The 22,144-nt window shown below is 47.4% G+C and overlaps 1 protein-coding gene across 1 annotated transcript; it reads right to left on the reverse strand.

Annotated features, from left to right (window-relative positions):
• Positions 1 to 31: 31 nt before the first annotated feature.
• Positions 32 to 17,833, reverse strand: CTC1 (CST telomere replication complex component 1). Its single transcript, XM_006102599.3, is given in 24 exon segments — positions 32 to 556; positions 720 to 846; positions 952 to 1,117; positions 1,349 to 1,413; positions 1,504 to 1,648; positions 2,078 to 2,155; positions 2,446 to 2,620; positions 2,705 to 2,793; positions 4,582 to 4,775; positions 5,033 to 5,122; positions 5,212 to 5,536; positions 5,670 to 5,784; positions 6,341 to 6,467; positions 6,936 to 7,136; positions 7,214 to 7,391; positions 7,510 to 7,742; positions 8,541 to 8,669; positions 8,769 to 9,059; positions 9,807 to 9,830; positions 9,833 to 9,959; positions 10,217 to 10,428; positions 10,568 to 10,805; positions 14,105 to 14,268; positions 17,739 to 17,833. Coding segments are annotated over 24 exon segments (3,687 nt in total). The 5' UTR covers positions 17,772 to 17,833; the 3' UTR covers positions 32 to 395.
• Between the last annotated feature and the right edge of the window lie 4,311 nt (positions 17,834 to 22,144).

Below are 22,144 nucleotides of genomic sequence, written 5' to 3' on the forward strand. Positions count from 1 at the left end.
GACCTGGGACCTCACAGACAGCACAAATGTAAAACATCACTAGAGCTTTATTGCAGGCCAAGGGGCCTGTCACAAGTACCCCCACAAGGGGCAAGTGTCTTGTTCCTCTAGCCCCTGCCACAAAGACAGAACCCAGGTGCTCAGGGCCAATGAGTGCAGGTGGCTTTAGCCCAACCAGAGAGGAAATATCAACAGTGCCATGAGTTGCCTATTTCCCCTATCTCCCCAAGGCAGGCTGGCACAAGAAAGAATATGGAGGAAAAATTACAGTAGGGTAGCAGTTAGTGAATACAGGGATCTGGAGTCCTAGTTCAATCACCAAGAAGGTAAGGGCCACAACGAGTGGGAGAAGCAGGGGCCCAGGCCTCAGTGCTCCAGCAGGGCAGGAAGACCTTTCAGGCCATTGTTGCAGTTCCGGTGCAGGAGGAAGCAAAGGCCCCCAGGGAGCTGGAGTGCTCAGGCTCCTGGATAGACAGACATGACAACTGGATCCTGGGATTCACATGAGTCAGAAGAGGGAGCTTCCCACACTGGAACTGCTGTAGCCTAGGAGGTTCTGAAACAAGAAGAGAGGAAAATGCATGTCCTAGGCATGCGGTTGTTACTCCCCGTCCACCATTCTCCTCCCCAACCTCAGAAATCCCCCATCAGTCCCTCATCGCTCTTCCTCCTGGGACCCATCTGTCTCCACCCCCACCCTCCCATCCTTACTTCCTTACCTAAAGGGATGATCTTGGAGGGTTTCCTCTCAAGCTCAAAAGAAAGTACAATAGGGCGGAGGACAGAGAGGCTGGTACAAAGTGTCCGGAGGAAGAGGGTCAAGGGCTCATCAGTCTTGGCTGAGGACTAGAAAGGGAAGCTCAGGATTAATCAGAACTCAAAATTCCTAAACTCTCTACCAAACCCTCAGGAACCTGGGTATCTGAGCCCCACCTCCCAGCCACACCTCACCTCAGGTTGGGCTCCAGGCCCTATAAACTGCAAGGCCACTTTCCCTGGCCCTCTGACAAGCTCGAGGAGGGAGGTCCACTCACTAGGACACAGCCCTAGTGCTGCTGCCACATGATGGTTCCGACAGGTCACCACAGCTTCAGCAGTCCCATCCTCCACCAGGAGCCTGGGGTAGAAATAGAAACTCCCAGAGCAAACCCAGGGCCAGTCACCTGAACCCAACATGCCTCCCTTCTCCACTGTGTCATCGTTAACTCACTTACCCTTATTCATTCAAAAATATTTATCAAAGCAATTCCCACAAGCCAAGAATTATGTTAACACAGAGACAGCACACAGGCAAAGCCATGTAATAGGGAAATAAATGGGGTGATAGGTGCCCACTTTGCACTCTCACCTGATGCTGGCCTGGCTTACAGACGTCTGAGTGGGGCAAGTGGAACCCTGATGAGTACACCTTCCCTGGGATGAGGAAAGTGGTTGGAAACATCCTCTTGGTCCCATCACATCCCTCTGCACCAAAGCACCCAGCCCAGCCTGCCCCTCCCATACCTGGATGGAGACACTGGTACAGTGAGCACACACCCAGCGGAGCTGAAGGCTGAAGACAGAAACGATATGGCAAGAGGCAACGGCCTGGAATGGGGCCTGGCCACCCTGCAGCAGTCTAGCCAGGTAGATGTGGGGCAGAGGAACACTAAAGGCGAGAGAGACGGGTGTCAAGAAACAGTCACAGGGGTTCTGAAGGCTGGTCTGTCTGGGAGCACTCAGCAGGCGTAGGGACGGAGGTAATAGTGGCGCCCATGCTCTCCTGGAAGCCACATGGTCCCCATTTTGATTTCTGATCTCAAATCGTCATCAATTATTTCTCAGGCTTGAACAACCAAGATGTCAGCCCAGAAAAGATAGTTGCATTTTAGCCTGAAAAGCCTTTAAGAGCTTAGAACACCAAATCTTTCTGGGTAAAATGACAGGTATTGGGCATTTTTATTTGGGACTCTGACTCAACACATTCTGCTAGGCTTGGAAATGATTGTAGTTATGGCAAAAATTCCAGAACCGGGAACATGTGTGGGATGCAGATGTGAGGTTGTGAAGTTTGGGGATCAGGACCTGGGGCACTGACCTGACTGTGGTTTCCGGGGGGAAGCTCAGGACCTGCATGTAAGTGGATGACTGGAAACAACAGTAAACATTGTGGGATCTGCAAGTGGAAGAGGAGGAGAAAGAAGTCAATTTGAGGCTGGAACGGGGAACAGGCGAGGCCACTCCCCTGAGGAATGCACCCTCGCCCAGGCTCTATTGAAGGAGGGAAGAATGAGGGAAGGACTGTCTGGATCATCTCGTGAGGGGAGAGGGCATAAATTCCAGAGGAACATATCGAACACAATATCGAAAAGGAGGTGTCGCTGGAGCATAGTTAGGTAGCGGTGAACATTCAAGAAAACCACATCAGTAGGGAGAGGAGGCAAAGCCAGCTACGTAGATCTTTACCTGGAAACTCTTTTCTCCAGCTGGTTAAAGTAGACCCGGGCTCCTGGAAGGAGTCCTAGTGGGGGAGGCAAGTGTGGGCCTTCGATATATATGTCCAAGTGCGGGCGGAATTCACAATCAGCAGTCTCCACAGCTACAGTTATCTTCACACACCCTCTCTTGGCTTCAGCGCTCCCTACGGAAGGAAAGGGGAGGGGCCAGTGGTATCTGTCTGGATCACAAGGTCCCATCACTCCATTTTATACCTTCCCCCAAATACCTGGTTTTGTCCAGATAGCAGCAGGGAGTGGCTCACACAGAGTCCGTGACAGGATCTCAGCTGAGAAAGACACCAAGGAATCGGTGAAGCTGAAGGGTCAAAAAAATATAGTGAGAATGGAGGCCTAAGAAAGCAGAGAATGGAGAGTCAGGTCCAAGGACAGAAAAAGTAGCCAGAGTCTCTGCTAGAAAGTCATCTATAAGGTTCTGAAAAATCTCATGCTGTGTTGAATCACACACTAAAAGTAACAGGGCTTGTGGTGGGCAATAAAAATAAAAGGGGGTGGTAATAGAAAATAAGGGTTGTGGCAGATAACTCAAAACCTATACAACTTTGTAACCAGAGGTCTTACCAAGAAGTACACCAGCAGAATTAAATCTCCGCTTCCATTTCAGCCAGTCCATTATCTACAGTTTACATGCTGGAGCTCATGCCCCCTCCTTCAAATCATAGATCCTTAAACACATTCTCTTTGGCCCTAACTGGTTTGGGTCAGTGGATAGAGCATCAGCCTGCAGACTGAAGGTTCCTGGGTTCAATTCTGATCAAGGGCACATGCCGGGTTGCAGGCTCTATCCCCAGTGGGGGGCTTGCAGGAGGCAGCCAATCAATGATTCTCTCTCATCATTGATGTTTCTCTCTCTCTCTCCCTCTTCCTTCCTCTCTAAAATCAATAAAAAGTATATTAAAGAAAAAAAATTCACTTCTAGTAGAGACCAGTTTCATAAAAATTGCACCTACAATTCAGTAGGGTTTTGTTCGTTTGTTTAATATAGGAGAAATATCTCTGCAGCTTCTTATTTTAATTTTATTTTTATTAATCCTTACCCAAGGATATTTTTCCATTGATTTAAAAAAATTTTTTTTTATTGATTTCAGAGAGGAAGGGAGAGAGAAAGAAAGAGAAACATCAACGATGAGAGAGAATCATTGATCAGCTGCCTCCTGCACGCCCCACACTGGAGATCGAGCCTGGAACCTGGGTATGTGCCCCAACAGGAAGTCAAATTGTGACCTCTTGGTCCAAAGGTTGACATTCAACCATTCAGCCATGCAGCCAGGTGGGCTCCATTGATTTTTAGACAGAGTGGAAGGAAGGGGGAGAGATGGGAGAGAGAGAAACATCAATGTGAGAGAGACACATCAATTGGTTGCCTCCTGCACACATCCTGCAACCAAGGTATGTACTCTTGACCGGAATCGAACCCGGGACCCATGGGCTGATAGTCTATCCACTGAGCCAAACTGGCTTGGGCTCTCTGCAGCTTCTTCATTTGCACTTGCAGCCACCCCGAAAAGCTTACATGAGGGAAGTATAGTTGTTCCTGAAGCCATAAGCCACTCCTTGTACTAAAGGAAGGCTCTTCTCTATAGATTCTCAGCGTTTGTCCTTACATTTTTTTTATTGTTTCTTACATTTCCTCTTCTTGCTAAGGCTTTTCCTGACTTGTGAGAAAGACTGCTCATGATCACTTCAAAACAGTAACATGCTGGGGGGAAATCAGGTATGAAACACAATTTCCATCTTACACCGACATCTTCCTGTAGGACAGCGGTTCTCAACCTGTGGGTCGCGACCCCTTTGGCGGTCGAATGACCCTTTCACAGGGGTCGCCTAAGACCATCCTGCATATCAGATATTTACATTACGATTCATAACAGTAGCAACATTACAGTTATGAAGTAGCAATGAAAATAATTTTATGGTTGGGTCACAACATGAGGAACTGTATTTAAAGGGCCAGAGGTTGAGAACCATTGCTCTAAATCACAGGAAAGAAACACGCTGTAGCAGAGAATGGACCATTCACCACATCTAACCACGGCAGAGGAGCAGAGAGCAGCCCAATGAGCTGGAGAAGCTGGCAGACATTTACTTGTCACTGAGCAGGTCGGTCAGCGAGGATTCAGGCAGTGCCTTGTTGGTACTCGGCACATCTGGGATGTCCCGGGAGCGCTCAAGTTCCAGGGTCCATGCATCCTGGACAGTGAGGCAGGAGGTACAGCCGGCCAACTCCAGAGGACGCTGCGATATGCAGGATGCACCGCCCTCCTCAAACAACGCTGGTGTCTGCCAGGAAATGGGAAGACAATGGACTCGAGTGTGCCCTGGTCCTGAGGAAGGTTCACAAAATACTATGACCCAATTTTGATTTCTCTCTGGAGCCTGATGAAGGAAGTGACTTAGAAATAGACAATCTTTCGATTTGATCGAGATCTACCTTTCTGCGAGGAGACCTAGAGAGTGACCAGGCACTGGCACTTCCTCTCCAGATCCCAGGCCAAAAAAGCTTTCTGGGGGAGGGTCTGATGACGTCGGGCACTCACGGGAGGGCCAGGAGCCACGAGTCGGTACACGTGCCCGGGGTGCAAGAACTCGAACCAGCGGACTGAGGGGCCAATGAAGATGAGGAGAACCTGTGAGGAAGGACAGCGGGGTCCTTGGGTTCCAGACAGGAGCCAGGGGCACACAGGTCAAGCCCTAGACCTCTGAAGTCCCAGCTCACCTTCTGATCCTTGTTCTCATCTCCCCTGTGCTCAGGTGGGCCCCAACCAGTTCCCTCCTTCCTCTGGGTACCCCCGAGCCAGCTCCCTGATATGTGGAAACTGAGGGTGGGCTTGGCCACCTCTGGACTGGCTCCTGGGGGGCCACAAAAGTTCCTCTTCATCAGCGCCTCCTTGTGGGACAGCAAGAACAGCCGGCTCTGTCCTGTAAGGGGACCCTCGGGGAGGGCGGGCTCTGGCTGAGGTGCTGAGGAAGAGGCTGAGTGAAGGAAAGGTCTGGGCATAGGCCAGATCAGGGCATCAGCCAGGAAGAACTGGACATAGACTCTGTTGGAGAAAGGAACAGGTTTCTTAGTGAGACAGGCATTGGGTGTTGTGGCCCCAGCATTCCAACCCCTGCTCCAGGCCCTTCCCCTTTCCCTTGGAGACTTGGAGGGTAGCCACTACCCCAGAAGCCAACCTGGCCCGCTGCTCCTGGATGAAGCCTTCCATGCCCAGCTCCTTCCAGGAAGGAAAGCTGCTCCTGACATTCCTCTCGATGACCAACTGGAACCGCTCTGCCCGCACCAAGCAGCCTAGAGGAAAGACGTTTTCTTTTTGGCAACAGAGAGAACCGTGGAGTGGGAAGCAAAGCAGACCATCCTGCCGGACTTGCTGCCCAATCTAGACCTGGCCTGACCCCACCTCAGAGGGGTGACGCTCCAAGGGAAACCATTCCCCCCGCATGTCGGCCCACCCTGGCCTCCGAGGCTGAAAGGCATCGATCTCCTTTCTCACAAATCCATACAACGCCTGCCTGTTCCCAGATCTAAGAAAACTTTGCTTTCCAGAATTTCCTTGTCTACAAATCTCAGTGGGTCCAATAAGACCGTTATTCCTCCAAACTAGGAAAGTGGGAAGTGGGAGCGGCCATCTGGTGTGCGCGCAAGTAGGGGTTGGAGGTCTGGCTAGGGAGCCCCTTGCTCCTTTTCTCTACTTGCTGACACCAGTCTCCCAAACTTCTCCCCAAACGCGATGAACGCCTGCCACGTCGGCATCTCTAGAAAATCCCAGCAGGTGCTTCCTCTCGAACCCCCTGTGCTGAGACCCTCTCCTCCACGACGACCCTCTCTCTACTTCTGGCCTCCAAACCTAGGAGCCGGGGGTCGGTGACGGGCTGCGAGTGCTCATTCAGGAGGAGGCAGGGGAGGGAACCACTTTGGTCCCGAAGCTGCAGACAACCTTTATGAGATGAAGCCACCAGAACCCCGAGTAAAACCTGCAGGGAGATGAAAGCCAAGGTGTCAAGTATTTATTAAGCACATATTGAGCATCTATTATGTGCGAGGTACTGTGTTAAAGGTTAGCTACAAAGTAAAAAAGACATGGTCTCTAACCTCAAGGAACTTCTATTTGAGGGGGGAAGAGAGATGTGAAAAACACACACGTGCGTTCACACACTTGGTGGTAGGAGAGAAAGTGTTCAAATCAAAGTTAGAGAACCTCAGCAGACACAAGAAGAAGTTTGGGCTTTATTTTACGTGCACTGGGAAAAACAACAAAAGGATTTAAAGCAAGAGAGTTTTGTCATCCAAGCTGCATTTTACCTCCCTCTTCCTAGTTGCTGCAGGGAGGGGTGGTCTAGTTAGAAGGCTAGTCAGTCAACATGATGAGAAATGACTACGACGGTGGTAGTGAGAATGGCAAAGAGAGGAAGTGCCCTGAGCCCTGCTGGAGCCCCACTTACCTGGGCTGGATGGAAGGTGGAGGGCAGCAGACAGAGCCAGGACCAGGCCAGGCGCTGATTGAGTTGGCAACTGGTCAGGTGAGAAACTTCTGGGACAGGCAGGAGGGTCTTAGGGTCAAAGGAAGCCCAGGCCTTGGACTGCCCTTCCTCTTTCAGGGCGGCCAGAGTGGGGAAGGAGCAAGGAGTTTGCAGCCGAGTGTACTGTCAGGAGAGAAGAAAAATCAGATTGGGCATCCCAGGTACGCCCCCGCCACCCCGTTTCCCCCACATCCTCACACCTTCTGGAGTGGACAGCAATGTGGCTCTTCAAGGATCTCCCTGTGTGCGTTCCGACTGGGGCTGCCCGGGGGAGCCAGAACGTCCAGGGCAGGAGCCAGGAGCTGCAGTCCCAGGCTGGGGCTCCCGGAACAGGAGCACTGCAGGAACTGGTGGTGTCGCAGCACGTGGGGGCACAGCCTTGGGAAAGGAGCGGAGTCACTTTCCCCAAGACCCTTCCTCTCCCAGGATCCTGCTTCCCTTAGAGGTGGTGCCCTACCCCCCGTGCCACCCCAGCCCAAACCCTCATCCTCCTCACTTGCAGGCCAGCTCCTCCAGGGCCTTGGTAGCCCACAGGTAGAGGGGAAGCCCTAACTGACGCTCCCATACCAGCTGCTCATACAGGGAGGCCCCCCAGGCTTGGAGGGAAGACTGAGTCTCAGGCTTCTGACGAGAGAAGCCCCGAAGGAGAACAGCACCGCGGAGACAAGCGGCTAGCACTGGCCTTCTTGTCCCTCCACCCACTGACTGGAGGAGGTGAACATCCTGGAGCTGGGGGAGAGCAGAAAGGGTGAAGAAGCAGAGGTGAAGGTCACTTAGTGACCCCACGCAGAGCTGACTGCAGTTGTCCACTGCCTGGGTTCCCATTTCTCCCACACCGGTCATTTCCTCTCACCCTCCACGCCTCACCTTCCATCACAACCCACCGTCCCTGGGTAAGCCTTCATCTCTCATCAGCTCCACTCAGTCCTTCTGTGGGCCGGGGGGCTCCCGGCTGGCATGGCTTCCCGACTCAGCAGGCTGCCTGACCTCATTCTGGCCCTCGCTACACCTGCGCTTCAGCTCCCACATCTCCTCCTCCAGTTAGATGCCCTTCTGTGAAGGAGATGCTCTGGTCCCAAGCCCTCCTCCTTTTGCCCCAGCCTCTACCGTCTGATCTGAGCGCTCATCCAAATCATTCTTTTTTTAAAAAAATATATTTTATTGATTTTTTTACAGAGAGGAAGGGAGAGGGATAGAGAGTTAGAAACATCGATGAGAGAGAAACATTGACCAGCTGCCTCCTGCACACCCCCTACTGGGGATGTGCCCGAAACCAAGGTACATGCCCTTGACCGGAATCGAACCTGGGACCTTTCAGTCCGCAGGTCGACGCTCTATCCACTGAGCCAAACCAGTTAGGGCCCAAATCATTCTTAACAAACGCACATGCCCACCCCCCAATGCACACTTATTGTTTTTATATTTTTGTTGTAAAGGTCCTCACCTGCTGCCAGAAAAGACCAGCCTAGAAGGTAGAAGAAGCTGCTGGGGAGCCTCTTTGGTCAGCAGCCCCGATCCCTCACGTACCTCCAGACAGACTCCTGGTCGCACCACCCGCCTGAGGCCATGGAACGGCTGGTAGGAAAGGCAGAGCCCCAGCTGCCCATCCAGCTCATAGAGGCCGGCGGGCTGATTCAGCACGCCGGTGACCGTGCCCTGCGAAGAGGCCAAAGGGCCCGTTGATCCCCATCTCCTTCCTCTCTGGAGACCCAGTTTCCTGCCCCTCAGGCTCTAGGACCTCTCCCTCATGCTCACCGTGTATGACAGGAGCCTGGAGTCCCGGGCAAGACCCTTTTGCTCCTGCCTGTCTTGGATGTTGCTTGTCCCGGGGAGTGGCTTGGGGTCAGCCTCCAAGAGAGTTCTGCCCAACTCCAGGTCCAGGTCCAGCTCTCGCACGCATTCTGGTTTCAGCGGCAACAGATGAGAGGAGGGGTTGGTGGTCCAAACACGGTAACGGTGACCATGAATCTTGGATGCGCGCAGCTCTGTCAGCACATAGGCCCTGCCAGGCCAAAGGGCTCGGTGCCAAACCAGCTGGGCGGGGACCTGGCTTGTGCAGAGGCAGGCAACATGGGACACGAGATGCTTCTCACAAGCTATCCTTCTGTCCCTTTCCATCAAAATTTAACCTCAAAGACCTGCCCTCAGGAGCTTTCCTTGCCTCATCTTCCTTGTTTGCCAATTAAATCTTAAGCCATAGAACTTTTAGGATCTCTTTTCTCTCTTAGGAGATGCCAAATCCCTCCCCCAAGATACAAACCATCCCTAAAACTTCCTTCCAAATACATAAATATTCCATTCAGAAACTTATATCCTTTTTGCATTTCCCCTCTCTCACCCTATAACGTATAAACAATTTCTATTTATTTAGTCAATACGCACTGGGTACGTATGTATCCAGTATTAGGATAGATGTTATGGGAAATATAATAGACTGTTCCCTCTTCTCCAACATATTTCAAACCACAGACACAAACCCAAGTAATAATATGGAGCCATGTATGATCAAGAGGCACAAAGAATACACATTTACTAAGGATGGGTTGGAATGATTAGAAAGGCCAAGTGAAAGAAGAGGAACTTGAAGGACATCTTGAAGTGGAGAGAGAGAGAAAAATAATTCAATAAGAGGCAACATCATAGAAATGTTCAGAACTTAGAACAAGCTATGCAATGAAAACACTGGCCAGGATGAAAAAGGAATGTTCTTGGCAGTTGCATAGAAAAATGAGAAATATCAAAGTAGGAAAATACTAGTAAAAGTAAACAGCTTGAATTGGCTCTACTCCTCACCTGCACAATGATGGACACATGGCTGCCAGCCTGGCAGCTGGGGATAATTCACCAAGAGACGCAATGAAGTAAGCTTTCTTTTTACTTTTCACCAGAGCACTCAATCGAACCAGCTTCCCAGCCAGGTTTGGCTGTATAACTCTGAGCTTGCTTCTAAAGAAGGGAGAAAGAAGTCATTATTTCTCTTCTTTTCCCCTGCAAATTCCTCCCCTTCCCTGTAAAGAATAATCCAATTATGATTAAAAATTTCCATTTTCCCATGGGTATTCCAAAGAGGCCATATTATTCCCTTTATTTGCAGCATCTCATCAATATTACTCTCAATACCTTTCTCTCCTTCTTTCCACTGACTCACCATCCTCCTCCCGGTTTCATAGTGCTCCCTCCTCCCCTGGAGAGCGAAGAATTACCTGTGCCTGAGGAGGCGGGAAGCAGCCTCCGGGTAGAGAACAGGAATAGGGGTCGGAGGGCCAGGACTGATGGTCAGGGGAACCACTGGCACAGGGACACCCCAGAGCTCCAGGTGCCCTTCTCCTGAGGCATTCCACTTGGCAGGAGGAAGGTAACTCCAACTGGGGAACAGAAAGAGATGGCCCAGCCAAGAAAGGTCCAGATCTATGAGCTAGGAAAGACCAACATCAGGGGTTAATCAGCATCCCTTTACCTGCCTCCACCTTTGTTCCCCAACACTTAATTGCCTCACTCCCTAGACACCATTCTTGTTAGGATCTGAGGCAGCTGACATCCCCCTTCCTACTCACCTCACAGCCCAGGATACCAGTGTTATCTTTCACATAGAGGCTTCCATTTCTGCACTCCTGTTCCAAGTCCTCCAGTAAGTCTGTTAGTGTCCCCAAAAGTAACAGCCGCTCTCGGGGGAGGGCGGTCCCACTGAGTCCAGCCTCCTGGGCCCAGGCCTGATAGGCAGTACTGCTCCAGGACAGGTGGCTGCAGCAGGGAAGGTGCTGGTGGCTCCTGAGGTCCTGCACTGAGACAAAGCTGCAGAAGGAAGGGAGCAAAGTTGTGTCCAAACCTAGGAAGTTACACTCAACCCCGACAAATCTCCCCATATCCCAAGGAAAGGTCAATCGGGAAAATGGACTAAGGGAAAAGTTCAATTGATTGAAGGGGGAAAAGATGAAGGGAGAGAGGGAGGGAGATTGCTTAAGGAGAAGGGATAGGGGAGAACTGGATCAGGATAGAGCACTTAGGGGACTTCACTCAATTTGTAACATTTTTACTTCTTATAAAAAAGAACTGAATCAAATATGGCAAATTTTAAGGTTTTAAAAATTGAGCCTTAAGTACCTGGCTAACCACAATGTCAATAAGCTCACTGTTTAGTTCAGCTCTTTTTTGCAGGCAACACTTTCTCAATGAAGACAGTAGGGTGCTGATTTACATTCTGGTGGACCTGCAATGTTAGTTACCACTGGTTTATTTATTTGATTTGTGATCCTTCTTGTCTTTATTCTGAAGCTAACCAGCTGAAGTATATATTTTCCTTTTCTGTGTAGTTATGAATAACATTTTTTATTGATTTGAGAGAGGAAGGGAGAGAGAAAAAAAAATCAATTTGTTATTCCATTTATTGGTTGCTTCTTCTTTGGTGAGCCCTAACCAAAGATCGAACCTGCAACCTTGGCATATTGGGATGATGCTAACCAACTGAGCCACTCGGTCAGGGCTATGAATAACATTATATTTTTATTTTTTAAATATATTTTTATTGATTTCACAGAGGAAAGGAGAGGAAGAGAGGGATAGAAACATCAATGATGAGAATCATCGATCAGCTGCCTCCTGCACGCCCCCTACTGGGGATCGAGCCTGCAACCCAGGCATGTGTCCTTGACTGGAATCGAACCCAGGACCCTTTAGTCCACAGGCCAACACTCCATCCACTAAGCCAAACCACTAGGGCTGAATAACATTTTAATACAGATATTTCTCTTAGTATTCCAGTTTAGAAAATTTCCCCCCATCCTTGTTGATGTTAATATTTTTAAATTACATTTATTGGGGTAACATAAAATTTTCAGGTGTACAAAATTATAAGTCAAGATCTGTGTACTCTTATGAAGGACTTTCCACACGAAGTCTAATTTCCTTCCAATACCATATATGTGACCCCTTTACCCATTTCACCCTCACCGCACCCTGTTCTCCTCTGGTAATTACCATTCTGTTGTCTTTGAGTTTTTATTTGTTACTTTTTGTTTTATATTCCACATGAGTGAAATCATCAGTTTTTGTCCTTTTCTGTCTGACTTATTTCACTTAGCATAATACTTTCAAGATCTATTCATGTTATTGCAAATGGCAATATTTCATCTTTTTTATGGCTGAATTGTATTCCACTGTGTATGTATGTATATGTACCATATCTTCTTTATCTAATCATCCATCAGTGGACACTTAGGTTGCTTCCATGTCTTTTTTTTTTTTTTAGTTTTTCAGATGTTCCAAATACTTAGAAGGTTATGATCATTTTATTTATTTATTTATGTTTAATATTTTTAAAAATATATTTTTATTGATTTTTTACAGAGAGGAAGAGAGAGGGATAGAGAGTTAGAAACATCGATGAGAGAGAAACATCGATCAGCTGCTTCCTGCACACCTCCTACTGGGGATGTGCCTGCAACCAAGGTACATGCCTTTGACCGGAATTGAACCTGGGACCTTTCAGTCCGCAGGATGACGCTCTATCCATTGAGCCAAAGCGGTTAGGGCTATTTTTAATATTTTTATTGATTTCAGAGAGGAAGGGAGAGAGAGATAGAAACATCAATGATGAGAGAAAATCATTGATTGGCTGCCTCCTGCATGCCCCCAACTGGGGATGGAGCCCCCAACCTGGGCATGTGCCCTTGAACAGAATCTAACCCAGGACCCTTCAGTTCACAACTCTATCCACTGAGCGAAACTGGCTAGGGCATTTCCATGACTTAATTATTGTAAATAATGCTGCAATGAACATAGGGTAAATATATCTTTATATATAAGTGTTTTCATATTTTTCAGGTAAATACTCAGAAGAGGAATTGCTGGATCATATGGGAGTTCTACTCTAGTTTTTTGAGAAATCACTATAGTGTTTCCATAGTGGCTGCACTAATTTACATTCCCACCAATAGTGTACAAGGGTTCCCTTTTCTCCATATCTTCTCCAACACTTGTTATTTTCCATTGGTGTATAATGAAGTCCATGGATGAGAAATTACACAGAATTTTGAAAATGGTATCTTAGATAACACGGAGTACAATTACACTGTCTCCTCACCTAAGATCCCCTGCCTTCACTATTGAGACAGATTGCCAAGCTGATTGAAGTGTTTCCCAAACTATATGCAGGTTAAGGGAGTGTCAGGGAAAACATATCCTGCTCTCAGATAAGTTTGGTAAATGACAAATTAAACAAAGCTGAACAGGTTTCTACCTTTTTTATTTTTTAAAAGCTAAATATACAGTGATATGTATACTCACATAATACCATAAAAGTAGCTAAAATAAATGAGTTAGAGCTATCAATCTGAATAAATCTCAGAAGCATAATGTCAAGTACAAAAAGCAAATTGCAAAAGATATATATATATATATATATATATATACAATTTATATAAAGTCTAAAGGTATGCAAAACTCTATTGTATATTGATTAGGGATAACTGCATATATAGTAAATATATAAAAATATTCACATGAATAATATACTTTATTTTCAAAATAGTATATACTTCTATGAGGTTTCTTTTTGCAGGATATTTCAGAGCCTTCAATATGTTAATGAGTCTTATGACTCTCTTAGAATAGTTTATCATAGCCAATGTCTCTCAAGTTTATTTAGCCATGGAGCCCTTTTCTTGTGTTATTTTATTGATATTGCCTAGAACAGTTTAGGAAATGGTACTAAGCAAAACAATAACAACAAAATACCTTCAGGAGACCTTACACTTAGTTCTTAAACATAACTATCTGCACTTGGTGAATCTTAGTTTCCTAACAAACAGAATGAAATAGTATCAGCTTTCCTCCCCACTTTGAGAGTTCTTTCTCCAAACCTCCTTTCAGTCTTCTCCTCGACCTCTCCCTTCCTTTTCTTCTCTAAAGTTAACTTACGCCTGCTTTGGAGAACTATGGGAAAAGCAAAGCAGCTTGATGAAGAATGGAAATGTTTGGCAGAAGGGGGTGTGTTTACTCCTTTCCCTCCCCTTACCAAGTTTCCCCTCACTTTTCTCTGGTCCTTCCTTTTCAACTCCAAATCGAACTTCCCCCTGAACCCCAACTTTCCTTACCTGTAGCTGAGGGGCAGTGTAAAACCCTGGTGCCTTCCCTGGGACAACCAGGTCGTCTTCACACAGTCAATTACCAACTGAGTGAACTGGACAGTAGGCTCCTTGCCAGTTGGACACAGGGTCTCTTGGATGAAGGCCTGGGCAGCCTCAAGCCAGGTTTTCTCCTGAGAAAAGTGAATCTAGTTAAAACAACTTCATGACAATCCTGCCCACCAAGAAATTTGGGGAAGAATAAAGGAACAGAAAAAAAAAATCAAGAGGGCATGTAAATGAAGAGGAAATGTAAAGGAGTTGAGAGCTTAAAGAAACCTTAGAAGTGTTTTAGTCCAGCTATACACTCAACTCAGACAGCTGGCCATCCAGCTCTGGTCTTGCATCTTTCTCTAACAAACCTGCACCAATCCTTAAAGTGCTCAACTGGAACCTATATTCCTCTGTGAACCGTCCCAGGTAGAATGCTGCTCCCTCCTTGGGGCTCCCACAGCATCTTACACATACCTCTATTAAGAGCAATGATCAATAAAGATAGTGGGTCCCATTTTATATAGAGTCTAGCTATAAAGCCAGCAGGTTGAAAAAAAGATTGTTCAAAATCACCCTTGAAAATAATCCTTTAAATTGCTCATGAAGAATAGGACATAGGTCCTAGCCTGTTTTGCTCAGTGGATAGAGTATCAGGCCTCGGACTGAAGGGTCCTGGGTTTGATTCAGGTCAAGGGCACGTAACCGGGTGCATGCAAGAGGCAAACAATCGATGACTCTCTCTCACTTCTATGCTTCTTGCTCTCTGTCTCTCCCTCTCCTTCTCCCCTTCCACTCCCTCTAAAATATCAATGGAAAAATATCCTCAGGTGAGGAGTACCAAAAAAAAAAAAAAATAGGACATAGTACTTTATAGTAATATAAATGAAAATGTGCCTAATAATGAACAGTACATAAAAAAGGACATGAGTACAATTTTTTATTATTCCATTGTTTAGTCATCTATACATTTGAGTTCCCATAAACTAAATACATATATAATACAACCCCATTGCATTTGTTTCTTGTACTATCTTTTCATCTAAGATGTGGGCTTCCTAAGGAGGACATGAACTATTTTTATATACTTGTCACAGATTCTGAACACAGTTCTCTCTATATGTAGATAATTTTAGGGCATGGGTCCAGCTTGGCCTATTCCCAGTACTAGGCCTGGTGCATGAAAATTCGTGCATTCGGGGGCGGGGAGGGTCCCTCAGCCCGGCCTGCACCCTCTCGCAGTCCAGGAGCCCTCGGGGGATGTCCACCTGCCAGCTTAGGCCCGCTCCCCGGGGGGATTGCTCCCCAGGGGATGGGGCCTAAGCTGGCAGTCAGACATCCCTCTGGCAGCCTGGAAGCCCTCAGGGGATGTACAACTGATGGCTTAGGCCTGCTGCAGCTGCGCTGGCCAGCCATGAGCCCGCTTCTGAGCGGAGCTCCCCGTGGAAGAGCACTGACCACCAGGAGGCAGCTCCTGTGTTGAGTGTCTGCCCTCTGGTGGTCAGTACATGTCATAACAACCAGTCATTCCCAGTGGTTCCCAGTATTCCGCCCTTAGGGTCACTTTGCATATTACCCTTTTATTATATAGGATAGGATTCCGACAGAGTTCAACAATACTTACGGGAAGGACCTTCATCCTTTTTGGTCCTTAGTGATAATTCTAAACCATTACAGTTCTATCCCTGTCCCTCAATGCTCCTTGATTAGCTTTCTGGCCAAACCTCCAGGTTCAGTTCATCTTTAGCAAAAACCAGTCTTCAAGTTCTAGATGACGTCAGTGTCCAGTGATGGTGAACCTATGACACGCGTGTCAGAGGTGACACGCAAACTCATTTTTTTGGTTGATTTTTCTTTGTTAAATGGCATTTAAATATATAAAATAAATATCAAAAATATGTCTTTGTTTTACTATGGTTGCAAATATCAAAAAATTTCTAGCCCTAACTGGTTTGGCTCAGTGGACAGAGCGTCAGCCTGCAGACCGAAAAGTCCCAGGTTCGATTCCGGTGAAGGGCATGTACCTTGGTTGTGGGCACATCCCCAGTAGGAGGTGTGCAGGAAACAGCTGATCGATGTTTCTCTCTCATTGATGTTTCTAACTCTCTGTCCCTCTCCCTTCCTCTCTGTAAAAAACCAATAAAATATATTTTTTAAAAAATTTCTATATGTGACACGGCACCAGAGTTAAGTTAGGGTTTTTCAAAATGCTGACACGCCGAGCTCAAAAGGTTCGCCATCACTGTCAGTGTCCTTGTGGACAGCCCTCCTATTGACGTTCACCTTCACTCCACCTCAGCCACTCTCATGCATGGTCAGGGCTGGGAAACGGAACCAGGTCTTCATTCAGAACTCCCCATCAACGTAATCAAAGCCCAGACTCTCAGACTTTTTGCGTCTTCCTCTCTTGGTTGCTTTTTGTAAGCCCCTGTTTCTCTGAAAGCCTGTCCATTGCTTGGCACATTGAACACTACGGTTTCTCTCAAAGTGGTACCTCAGAGTCATCAGTTTCATTAACAATGCAGGTGATTTGTAGATGACCTCATCTACTGAGTCAGAATGGGAGGGGGCAGTATTTTAAATAAGCTCCCCAGATTGATAGTGATATAGGCTGAAGTTTGACAACACTGGATATTTTCCTCTCAATGACTTCACCCACCGGATGCCATGCTGATGGTTCCTTAAACCTCTACTTTAGCTCTAGTTCTAAACATGCGCCTAGCAGACTCTCCACCTGGCCAACCGGCAGGCACCACAGCTGCTCACCGCTGAACTTTTCACAACATCCACTCCTCTTCCAGTGCTCACTAACCCTGCAAATAGCACCCCCACGCACACAGTTCGACCCTGCAACCCGGATGTCCTCCTCCCCCTTCCCTTTTCACTCTGCCTTCACCTCTGGTCCCTCGACATCAGTGCCTCGGCCAGGATCACCGTCCTCTCTGGTTGCCTGGCAACCACAGCCTTCTAACTGGTACTCTCTAGTCCACTGTCCACGCTGCCACCTCAGGATGTGAAAACACGAATCTCATCCAATCCTTTTTCTTCTTAAAACCCTCAGTAACTCCCAACTGGCCTCAGGTTCGAGTCGCTGGTTAGCAAGACTCACAAGCCTGTCAGCTCTGATTCCTCCATCACCACGCAACTGAACGTCTTGTTTTTCAAGGACACCTTCTCTACCTCTTGCCTTTAACCATGTTTTTGCCTCCGCCTTGAACCCTCCTTCAGTGATTTCTTTTTTGCTTCGCGAACTCTTTACACGCACTTTGGGTCTCAAAAGCTTTTCCTGATGATCAGTTACTGCCGCGGCAGGGGTCTCCCCCAAGACACCCACAGTGCACAGTTCGCCACCAGTCTGCTCCTGGGCTGGAAGTCTAGAGAGTGGACCGACACGTGTTTAGGGATCACAGCGGCGCCACAGGCGTGAAGGAATAAATAAATATATTCCCAGAACCAGTGAGAGGGGTAGGACAGGCAGCCTCACAGGTTCCCCCTCGCTGGGCACGGCCAGCGGAGCCAGGGAGGCAAAGAGGCAAGGTGGGGGCAACAGGAAGAGAAAGAAAACCCAGGACAGACAAGAAAAAAAGGACGTGGGTAGGGGAACAGCACTCACGGAGCCAACAGCCTGAGCGCGGCGAGCCGCCATGATACGCCCCAGGCGTTGCTCCGAGAGCTGAGCCAACCGGCGTCGGCGCGAGTGCTCACGGGAGAGCCGGCTCGTGACGTCATCGGCGGGCGCGTTCTCCGCTGCACCTTCGGCTCCTCCCCCACCCAGCGACCGAGTGCCACGCCCACCCACGCCACGCCCACCCACGCCACGCCCGCCTCTGCCCCGCCCTCGGGCGCCGGATCTCCCGCCGTTTCATCCCGTCTGGCTTCCCCGGGTCGGGTAGGGGAGCTCGGGGCCTGAAACGCAGCCGCCTGGGCGGTAACTCTTAGCGTCTTTAGGTTTCCCTGGTCTTTGTACCAAGCAGAGAGAAGTGTTTCCTCCTTAATGCAGCCAGAGTACAGCAAAACCTCGCCGTAACGGACTACTTCGGGGAGGGGGGGGAGGTCCCTTAAAGTCCAGTGTCAGTTATATAATAAAGTTGGTTTTCTGAATGCGTATGTTAACTAAATTAGCTAGTTACCTGTTTTTACTTACGTTGACACATTTGTGTAATTAAAATTAAGTCTGGCCGAAACCGGTTTGGCTCAGTGGATAGAGCGTCGGCCTGCGGACTGAGGGGTCCCAGGTTCGATTCCAGTCAAGGGCGTGTGCCTGGGTTGCGGGCACATCCCCAGTGGGAAATGTGCAGGAGGCAGCTGATCGATGTTTCTAACTCTCTCTATCTCTCTCCCTTCCTCTCTGTAAAAAATCAATAAAATATATTTTTAAAAAATTAAGTCTGAAAAAATTGTATGAAAAGTTTAATTTCGCAGAAAAAAATTTCTATATGTATTACTGTAATTTTAAATGTATACTAAATAGATCTAGTGAATGCGAGCATTCACTCTTCACTGAGAGTAAACAAATGCACATGGTTGGGGCGTGGCTTAACTACTTGGGAACAAGGACCGACAGGCCACAGCGGTTACAACTGCTGCCAGAGCCCAGCTGGGGCGGATTGGTGGTTGAGCGTGGATCCCTGAACCAAGAGTTCACTGGTTCAATTCCCAGTCAGGGCACAAGTCTGGGTTGCGGGCTTCATCCCCAGTGGGGATGTGCAGGAGGCAGCTGATCAATGCTCCTCTCTCATCAATGTTTCTATCTCTCTAGCCCTCTCCCTTCCTCTCTAAAATCAATAAAATAAATAAAAACTGCTGCAGAAAGTCATCTCAGGTGACAGCAGAACCAGTCACTGTGCCTGATGTGCTATGTTCACATGCTAATCATTCCTGAACATTGTTTAGAAGCAGCGAGTTTTGGATTTAAATATGTAGACTATACTTGTAGACTTGTAATATTTATTTATGTCGGTGAAATTACCAGTGTTTTTTCCAGCACATGGCCTATTGCTAAAATTTGTTTAAAATAGCCCAGCTGGGGTGGCTCAGTGGTTGAGGGTGGACCTATGCACCAGGAGTTCTGGTTGGATTTCCGGTCAGGGCACATCCCTGGATTTCGGGCTCCGTCCCCAGTAGGGAGTGTGCAGGAGGCAGCTGATAGATGATTCTCCCTCATCATTGATATTTCTACCTCTCTCCCCCTCTTCTTTCCTCTCTGAAATCAATTTTTAAAAAAGAGGTAAAGCGAGAGAGGGGCATTTAAGGCCATTGTGCACTTATAGTTGCTTCAAAACATTTTTGGGACAGGATAGAATAAACATTGATTATGAGATAGTAAGTATAAACACTGTAGACAATACAAATCCTCTAGTCATGTAACAGGAAAATAAAGACTGTAACTCTACAAATTATGGTGTCCCTTAATTCAACTTCACTTTTGATGGAAGGCCTCTGTCAAACGTACTCAAAAAGTCAGGAGGCTTTGTCTATAAATAAATGACAAAGATTTATTCAAGGACCTCAGTGTTTGCACACTGTAAACACAATTAGGCAAAAACTTAGAAGTGTTCCAAAGAAGAAAAAAAAAGGTTAAGAGTTTTTACAGTAAAAAGAACATGCCTGAGAATTATCCGTTTGGCATTTTAAACCCTAGGGTTGTCAGGATGGTTATCAGTCAGATGTCAGGTGGTCTGGAAGATGGGTGCCAGGAGGTCTGGTCATGTCCAGAGGTCTAGAGAACGGATGTTAGCTGGTCTGGATATGTGAGTCCTTCAGTGGGGTCGTCAGAGGGTTACCTGGAGGTCTGGTGTGTGTCCAGATATATCCAGGCATTGACACAGGACTAGAAAGTTCAAAGGGTTCACAGGCTAGTTAGAACAAGAATAGAATCTTTCCTCATGCCTCAAACGTCATAATGTTAATAATTTTAGCAGCTTGGTTAAAGTGACTCATTTTATGTATTTCCCATCTTCACTCTTTTTCATTTCTACTGCTACTGCATGAACTAGTTATGCACTCTGATGTCAAGTTCTTTATAAAGTGAATCTTTGTTTGCAATTATGTTCCATCATTATGTCAGGTTTGTGTTCTTTGCCTTTCCTCCAGAACAACAACAACCCGCCCCCCCCCCGCTGAAAGCTCTTCTAAGTCCACTCTTGCTGCACTGACCCTCTTGTTAGAACATTAGTCAAAGCCTACTTAAACTCCCAAACTAAATTATTCCTTTTGCTTTTAGCATTTCTCAACTTTGGAAGACTCCCCTTCTTGTTAAATCCATGAAGATGTGCCCTATGTCCTGGGATTTACTTTTGGTAGTTTATAGAAGATGGAGTTCAGTTTATGGTAGGCTATAGTGATCAGAGAGAGTGGTACTAGACACCTCCATTGGTGTGGTTTAAATGTCAGGTTAGGAGCTTAATCTGGTGGCAGCATGCAGGACCAAATGGGAGGGGCACAAGAGAACAGGAGGCTGCCGAATAAATAAGGCTTGATTTAATAAGTGTCTTAAAGGAAAGTGGTGGTGGGAAGGTGTTAGGGAAGCATGGAGAAGACGAGTTAGTTTGTCACAGAGGGAGGGAAGTGGGAGGATTGGGAACTGTCTCAGACCTGGTGATTTTTTAACAGGCTATGCTTGTCCAAAGGACAGCTGGAGATACGGGACCAAAGTCAGAGGAAGGATCAGGGCCAAATGAATGAATCTGGAAGTCACTATACGGAAGCGAAAGCTGAAATGGCATGGTGCACCGGGAGTGCTAAAATGTGGAGGAGTCAGAACCAGACAGACAGAGGGCTGAGCAAACTAGGGCCTCCGAAGGAGCTGGAAGGCAGGTAAGAGATGGAGTCAGGAAGTACCTGGAGTGAAAGAAACCCAGGAGTGAGCAGATGCCAAGGATCAACATGTGGCCTCTGTCAGAGGGAGCCAGAGAGTACTATTTCAACAGCCTGGAATCTTACACACCAAACAGGTAATAACTCACACCAGCAGCAGAGCTGGAATTAGGGGGAGGCACCTACAAGTTATTAAATTTTGCACCCAAGGTGCCTCACTTGCCTTACTCTAGTCTTGGCCCTGTCCTGGAGAGAGGACTGAAATGGGATGGAGAGATGAGGATAAAGACTTTCACTTTTCCTCTGAACATTTCTGTGTGCTTGACTCATTAAAAAGACCATTGGGCCCCTGCCTGGTTTGGTTAGGGAATAAGAGCTTCGCCCCGCGAACTAAGGGGTCCCCAGTTTTCGATTCCAGTCCAGGGGCATGTCCTTTGGTTGGGGGCACATCCCCGGGGGGGGGGGGGCGTTTGTGCAGGAGGTGGCTGATCGATGTTTCTCTCTCATTGATGTTTCTAACTCTCTATCCCTCTCCCTTCCTCTCTGTAAAAAATAAATAAAATATATTTAAAAAAACAAAAACAAGCGGAAAACAAGCGGATTCTTATGGGTCATATCCACAAGCTGAAGGCAGACAAGACTCGCAAGAAGCTTCTGGCTGACCAGGCTGAGGCCCGCAGGTCTAAGACCAAGGAAGCTCGCAAGCGCCGTGAAGAGCAGATCCAGGCAAGAAGGAGGAAATCACCAACACTCTGTCCAAGGAGGAAGAGACCAAGAAATAAAGCTCCACCTCTTACCTGTATATACTGGCCTTGGCAATTACATGGCTCAGTCATTCAATAAAGTAGCCTTTGTCTAAAAATGCATAAATAAATAAAAATCTAAAATTGAAAACATATACCCCCCATTCTGCTAGGAATCAAATAATTTCAGTCGTTCAGGAAAGAAATAATGTTGTGGACCAACGTTCTCGAGAGTAAGACCACCGACTTCAATTAGGTCTAAAACAGCAAGCGAGGATTTATTGAAACTAGCCAGTGACTGCCTTGGACTTCTCCACGCAGAGAGCAAGCCCAAACAGCAGTAGCAGCCTTGGGGTCAAGCCAGCTTTTATTTGCACAAACCACAAATATTCATCATAACCACCACAAATATCCATAACTGTTACAATGCTCTACAAGCCACAGACATCCTTTTACAATA

The sequence above is a fragment of the Myotis lucifugus genome, unplaced genomic scaffold, assembly GCF_000147115.1.
Source record: "Myotis lucifugus unplaced genomic scaffold, Myoluc2.0 scaffold_420, whole genome shotgun sequence".
NCBI lineage: Eukaryota > Metazoa > Chordata > Mammalia > Chiroptera > Vespertilionidae > Myotis > Myotis lucifugus.